Below are 7,785 nucleotides of genomic sequence, written 5' to 3' on the forward strand. Positions count from 1 at the left end.
TTTCTTTCTTTCTTTCTTTCTTTCTTTCTTTCTTTCTTTCTTTCTTTCTTTCCTCCTAGTAAAATCTTCAGCATCAAGATAGGAAAGCAATTATTAGCATTCCTAAGGATTTTATTTTGTGAGGGATACAAGTGCGTGAATTCCCTAACCCTTAATACGATGTTCTGTAATTGAGGCGCTTGCTTGAGAAAGAGCACCAAAGAAGGGCAGTGAATTATGACTGCTGATGCTAGGGAAACCTGCGACGCCGTGGCTTGCGCTGCCCCCCGAAACCAGGGGTAGGATTTTGTTAGATGCAGTTGTTGGGATTCAGGACCCCCATTCTGAGATCTGCAGCATGGCTCATGGATAGCAGCAATGCCATAATCTCGTAACAAAAACAAAGTTGCCATCAAGTCGACTTGGATTGATAGTGACTCCATAGAGTATGACTGTATAGAGTCCTGCTCTCAGTGGCTTCTGAAGCTCTAACTCTTTACGGGAGCAGACAGCTTCATCTTCACCCCAGGAGCAGCTGCAGGGTTAGAACTGTCCCACCGTACAGTTCGGAACCCGGTGCTTAATACACTGCACCACCAGCGCCCCGCAGACCACGATCTAGGTCCCAGACTGCAGGAGCTGTGGAAATGCAGGCACTCGGGCCCCTCCACCAACACCCCTGCTGAGTCTGAAGCTGCACAGTAGCAAAATGCCCGAGTGATGGGATGCGCATGACTTGTCTAAGAAGAGCTATGAAGAGCATATGAAGAGTTTTAAATGATTCGTCTCCGTTCTAGGGGAGATAGTCTCTGGGGGTGCATTCGAGAGGTGCAGCAGTTTATGAGGCAAATTCCAGTAACTTTTGCCCTTAGTTGCCTGAGTTGCACAATGAGAAGGTCAGGCTAACTAGAGGGTAAGCGTGGCTGCCCTTAGGGAGCACTGGGACGCTGTGGAAGCAGTGCTGTGTACCCAGTCCCTGCCCAGACAGTGAGATCAATCTCTGATGGTGAAGCCTGTATTTACTATTCTAAAAAGTGTTCTCCGGATAATTTTTATGTGCAGCCAGGGTCTTAAATGTTTGAAATTTAATGATATCCAAGTTTATATTACCTGCAAGTTCCTTGGTTTCAGTTTCCAGCTTTTTAAAAGTTCTTGAACATATTCTTGAATGTATTTAGCTGGGTTTCAGGGCTTCTACTTTGTGAAGAATTGCAGTCTCCCAAACACAAACGGGGGTGGGGTGGGGGTGGGGGGGTTCTACCCTGTCCTGCAGGGTGGCTTTGAGTTGGAATCGGCTTGATGGCAGTGAGTTTTGAGTTTTTGAGGGATCCTTATAATAAGCCCTGGTGACCCACTGGTTAAGCTCTTAGCTGCTTACTGAAAGGGACTGGAACTCCCAGAAGAAAAGACTGGGCAGTGTCCCCACGAAGAGTGCACTCGAGGAAAGCCTCTGATGGCGCCCCACTCAGCCACCTGGGGTCGTTGTGGGGTGGAATCGAGGCCACCGTGCACAGCAGCAGCGGGACCCACTGTGATTCAGCAGCCCCTAGATGGCAACCAGTGCGCCAAGAGCTTAAGTGCCCAGCTGCCAACAGAAAGGCTAATCCATCAAACCCACCGGGAGTGGCACAGAAGACACGCGTGATGGTCTGCTCGTGAAAGGCCAGTGGGGCACAGGCAGCTGCGAAGCACAGGGCATCGCCATGGGCCCAGGCCGCAGGGCAGCAGTTTGCTCCTTGTTTTTCATTCTTCAGAGACTGATTTTCCCCCTGGACTTTCTGACTTGGACCTGGGCCCTTTCAGACTTCAAGTGAGAGGAGCTTGCAGAAAGTCACAAACTATGCACAGCCCCTCCTGAGTTTTCACTGTGCTAGTGAGTCAGAGTTCAGATTCTTAGGCATTAATAGTTGCCATCCTTTGCTTTTGATAAGGATATTTAATAGGTTAAGAAAATTTAACAATAAATGAAGATTGATTTTATTTATCCAGCAATAAATTAAGATTTTATTGTTAGTCAAATGATATCACTAGGCTTTGAAATTACATTTCAAGTACTTGAAAAAAAATTAAATATTGGCCAGCACTGCGATAATCATATGGGGAATATATTTTATTGGACATATTAAAATTTCAATTTAATAATTGATGAGTTGAAAGTAAATATGTAAGGCTGAAATTTATACAGTAAGCCTCTATTTGACATTTACTGTGCTGTGTTATCACTATTTTATTTCAATTTAACACTAGTGTATTTTAACTTGTTTTTAAGATCACAGATCTTGTCTGGAAGAAGATCAAAATTTATTCATTGATGTTGACTGCAAGCACCCCGAAGCCATCATGACCCCAATGCCGGAAGGTTTATCTCAACAGCAGGTAGTATCAGCAGGACACATACTCAAGTGCTTTTTACCGGTGCAGCTATCCTGAGAATAGACACATTTAAATATCACATAACATGTAGTAAATATGTGTGTTTCCAAATTCCCTGTCAACCTGTCCATGTTGTCCCTTCCACGGGGCTTTCTTGTGCCTCCTGCAGTCTGGTTGCCACCTGGCACAGCAGGGGGTCCTCGGGAACTTGGCCCATAACTGTGGCCTGTGCTAGGTCATTCTGGTGGCTAGTTTGAATATCAGCCATAGCCTTCATGGCATAGTGCATTATGTGCTGGGCTGCTGAGAGTATGTGGGGGGTGTACAGACATATGTGTTCAGAAGGATGAAGACTGAGCTGAAAATAGTAGATTTCTGAACGAAAGAAATTACCAGGATATAAATAAATGTTTTATACTATGATAATAGGTACCAAAGGGAAGAAGGAAAAAGAATATTTCAGGAAGGGGAGCAGCACAACAGTTTGTGTTCTTTTAGGGGAAGCGCTGAAGGTTTGGGTTGGGATTTGCATTCTTTTCTGTGTGGGTAGCATGACGTAAATTGTGGGACTGGGGATAGTAGAAGATAAATAGCATTGAAATGATTAGGAATAAGGTCAGAGGATGAATGGTTAGCAATAAGTTCAGAGGCTACAAAAGCATAAAGAGTTTAAATTGAGAAAGGTACCTAGTGGCTGCTCACAATTCAGCCCAAATGAGTGAAATACTCACATTTGATTTATGTCTCAAAGGTCATCAAAGGAACAGTGTAGGAAGTAATGCGCTAAATGGAATAATTTGATTGGTTAGTGGTTTGGGGATATGAAAAGAAAGGGTGTGATCACCCATCTATGAAATGATGAGGAATACACAGAAGTTGGAAGCAATTACTTTTTTTAATCGTTTTATTAGGGGCTCATACAACTCTTATCACAATCCATACACACATCAATTGTGTAAAGCACATTTGTACATTCATTACCCTCGTCATTCTCAAAACATTTGCTCTCCACCTAAGCCCCTAGCATCAGCTCCTCATTTTTCCCTCCCTCCCTGCTCCCCACTACCTCATGAACCCTTGATAATTATAAATTAGTATTTTGTCATATCTTGCCCTGTCCGACGTCTCCCTTCACCCACTTTTCTGTTGTCTGTGCCCCAGGGAGGAGGTCACATGCAGATCCTTGTAATCGGTTCCCCCTTTCCAACCCACCCTCCCTTTACCCTCCCTAAAGGGATCATCCGCCCTGGATTCCCTGTGTTTCCAGTTCCTATCTGTACCAGTGTATATCCTCTGGTCTAGCCAAATTTGTAAGGTAGAATTGAGATCATGATAGTGGGGGGAGTGGGGGTGGGGGAAGCATTTAGGAAATAGAGGAAAGTTGTATGTTTCATTGTTGCTACATCACACCCTGACTGGCTCGTCTTCTCCCTGAGACCCTTCTGTAAGGGGATGTCCAGTGGCCTACAAATGGGCTTTGGGTCTCCATTCCGCACTCCCCACCTCATTCACTATGATATCATTTTTTGTTCTGATGATGCCTGATACCTGATCCCTTTGACACCTCGTGATTGCACAGGCTGGTGTCGCTATATCTTTTGATAGCTGGGCACCATCAGCTTTCTTCGCCACATTTGCTTATGCACCTATTTGTCTTCAGTGATCATATCAGGGAGGTAAACACACAATGATATGATTTTTTGCTCTTTGGTGCCTAATAAGTGATCCCTTCGGCAGCTTGTGATCACAGGCTGGTGTGCTTCTTCCATGTGGGCTTTATTGTTTCTGAGCTAGATGGCCAGTTGTCTACCTTCAAGCCTTTAAGACCCCAGACGCTATGTCTTTTGATAGCCGGGCACCATCAGCTTTCTTCACCACATTTGCTTATTCACCTGCTTTGTCTTCAGCGGTTGTATCGGGAAGGTGAGCATCATAGAATGCCAATTTAATAGAAGAAAGTATTCTTGCATTGAGGGAGTACTTGAGTGGAGGCCCAGTGTCCTTCTGCTACCTTAATACTAAACCTCTAAATATATGCACATAGACCTATTTCCCCATTGTCATATATAGATATATTTGTATATGTGCATACCTTTATTTAGACCTCTATAAATGCCCTTTGCCTCCTAGCTCTTTCCTCTATTTCCTTTAACTTTCCTCTTGTCCAACTATCATGCTCAGTCTTCATTTGGGTTTCAGTAATTCCTCTTGGTTATATTACACTTGATCATGCCCTACCAGGCCTCCTACACCCTCCTCACCACCGATTTGGATCACTTGTTGTTCCCTTGTCCCTGGGTTTGTTAACACCACTACCTTCCCCTCCACCTCTCCTTCTCTCATGTCCCCCGGAACTGTTGATCCTATTGTTTTTTCCTCCAGATTGTTCATCCAGCCTATCTTATTTAGACAGAACTGTGGAGATAATAACATGCATAAAAACAAGACAGAACAAAACCAAGCAACAATATACAACAAAACAACAACAAACAAACAAAACACAACAAGAAAGAAAAGCTTGTAGTTAGTTCAAGGACTGTTTGTTGGCCTTTAGGAGTGTTTTCCTGTCCAGTCTGTTGGGGCACCACGTTCTGTCCCCAAAGTCCACCTTCAGCATTCCCTGGGGACTTTGCCACTCCGATCCCTTGCTGTTCTGTTGCACCCCTCTTAGTGTTCTGCCTTGATGTGGCGGGATTAGATCGGGGGCAATTCCCACACTGTGTCTCTAGTATTGTTCCCTGTAGGGCTATGGGTCAGTGAGGGACATAGTGTCTCATAGTGAGGCCGGCCATATGGTCCTCTCTGGGGACTGGCTGCTCTGAGCCGGAACATCGTCCTCAAAGCCTGGTGGGCCAGGATGCGTTCTACTCTCTCCTCCTCCCCCTTCATCTGCTCCCATGTGCTCCAATCAGATATGCCCCTCTCCCGGAGCTGCATATTGAGTGCCCTCCTTTGAAATAAATTCTTCAGGGGGGAGGGGCAGGTGTTCACATAGTAGTTGGGATCGGGGCCGGCCCCTAGACCTCTCCACTGGTTCCCTACTCCACGGAAGCAATTACTTTGATAACTACCTGTGGGGGCAAACTCTAGGTCAAGTACTAGGCCAAGTATTTTACCTCATTTAATTCTTGAACATCTGCCGTCCCCCCCGCCCCCCCACCGTTGTCCATATGTATTGTGCAAATGAGGAAATGGACTCTGAGAGCGTACATAATCTGGATTGTATCACATAGCTTGCTGTTGAGTGCCATTGACTTGATTCCAACTCAGTGACCCTTCGTGAGATGGGAGGAAACGTTCCCGGCCTGCGCCATCCTCACAATCATTGCTGTGTTAGAGGCACCGTTATAGCCCTGGTGTCAGTGCACCTAATTTTATGAAGGAGGATGTCCCTCTCCAGGGACACTTACATAAGTGAGATGAATTCACTCCAGCCTCTCTTCCAAGAAACACTCTGGATGCAATTCAGATTTGTTTGTTCTTCTTGCCGTCCGTGATAGATTTGATATCCTGTCCCAACATCATTCATGCAAATGCATAAATTCTAATCTAGTTTTCCTTTTCATCAGACACCTTTGACATGCATGTGAGGAGATTGAAAATATTATGGCTTCATTTAGGTGCACCGGAGTCCTCAAAGGACATCTTTTCTTGTTAACACTTTTTAAAAAATGCCCAACAACAAAATCATTATCTAAATCTATCTCATGTAAAAGCCTGTTTAAAGGAAGATGTTTGCATGATATTTGGCATAGCACTAAAGAAATGTCAGTGGGTATTATTATTGTAAAATTAGTAGTGTTTAGGATTTTTGTATTTTTTTTCTCTAGCTGTCTTTTATTGTCGTTAGTCACATGATTGTTTTCCCCATTGGCAACGTGAGTTTGTTCTTCAGTCGTGTACATTTTCTCCAAAAGAGTAAAGTGGAGGTGAGGGTGGGGGTATTGCTATTTAATTGGTTTTCTTCCAAAGTTGGAACAAGGTAACATAAATCTAACAAGAAATGCTACATTATTAAACATTCTTTTCATGGTGTGTGTGTGTGTGTGTGTGTGTGTGTGTGTGTGTGTGTGTGTGTGGGGGGGGATTGGAAAGCCCTCTTTTACTGCCTGGGTTTCATGTACTTGAAAAGTAGTCATTGATGCTAATGGACAAAAGATCCTGTCTTGTCATGCTCCTTGGATACTGGGGTGACTGCTGGTGACAGGGCAATTCCTGCCCCTTGTCTACCATGGAAATGTTCACTACATTCTTTCCTCCCATGTTCTCCAGCAGACATGTGGCCTGCATGCTAATTATCCCCACTAGGAGTCCACCTCCGCCAGCCTATTTGCAGCATGGGTAGAAAATGGTGTTTCAGTGCTGTCTTCTGCTGAATAATTATTGGAAGAACAATTCTAACTTGGCCACATTGAAACCTCTGCTGCCCTCCCTCCTGGAGACCTGTTATTTGATATGCTGAATGAATTTCACTATTCAGAAACTTTTATTTCATAGCTATAAATCCTAAGATACTTTTTGTTTGCTTGTTAGAAAACCTTAGATACCAAGTGTAGATCTTTCCGTTTGTTTGCTATGTAAATTTCTAGGCTTGACCTCAAACGTTTTGACTCAGGAAATCCAGGTGAACCCCTAAACCAAACCAACTGCCATCAGGTCAGTCCTGACCCAGACTGACCCTGCGCAGGGTTTCCCAGGCTTTGTAAGTCTTTATAGAAGCAGCCTCATCTTTGGAACTTGCAGTGGGTAGTTGGATGCTTGCCTGAATGCTTGCTTAAAATTATGGGGAGAAAGAACATTCTAGATTCTGATGACTAGTCAGTTTGGGAGTCCTTAGTCTAGGGGCAAATACCTCATTGTAAGATAAAAACCCCACTGTCAGACAGTGTCAGTGAATGACTTGACCACCTACCAACAGTGAGATTTGTGAAAGAATCTGGATTTGAATCTGATGGTCTCGGCCTTCCAGGGTTGTTTTTTAATACCAGCCACATTGTTTTTCCCTACTACATTTTCTTAAATATTTTATAACAGTGGTTTTAGTTTTACTTCATAAAGTTGAATAATTCTTTTTATACAAAGAAAAAGAACCACTCCCTTATTTACAATGTTGGTTGCCCTGGAATTTTCCAAACTGGAGAAATTTCTTTTGTGAAAGATTCTCTCCTTACTCGCTAGGTGGCATTGCAGTTTCTTTATTTAAAAAAAAAAAGCTCTCAGACCTGGTTAGAAGAAATGTGTTTAAGCCATGGAAATATTTGGGGGAGGGTGTTTTAGTCTAAGTACTTTGGAGAAACAAATCCACAGCGACTCATGTATAAGAGAGAGTTTTATGCAAAGAAAATGTGCATCACATAAAACATCCCAACTCAATGCTGCCCATGCCCACAAGTCCAACATTAACCCATACCCAACACCAGTCCACAAAGTCCT

General features: G+C 43.8%; 1 protein-coding gene across 7 annotated transcripts in view; it reads left to right on the forward strand.

Moving 5' to 3' along the window:
- Positions 1-7,785, forward strand: part of ARHGEF10 (Rho guanine nucleotide exchange factor 10) — a 231,747-nt gene that overhangs the window by 119,359 nt on the left and 104,603 nt on the right. For all 7 annotated transcript variants that reach the window (XM_004707747.2, XM_045286716.1, XM_045286714.1 and 4 more), the window contains one exon: positions 2,249-2,355. In XM_004707747.2, the coding sequence (XP_004707804.2) occupies positions 2,249-2,355 (107 nt within the window). The remainder of the gene's footprint in view (positions 1-2,248; positions 2,356-7,785) is intronic.

This window comes from Echinops telfairi, unplaced genomic scaffold, assembly GCF_000313985.2.
Source record: "Echinops telfairi isolate 266 unplaced genomic scaffold, ASM31398v2 ScPeMD7_9;HRSCAF=40, whole genome shotgun sequence".
In the NCBI taxonomy this organism is placed as follows: domain Eukaryota; kingdom Metazoa; phylum Chordata; class Mammalia; order Afrosoricida; family Tenrecidae; genus Echinops; species Echinops telfairi.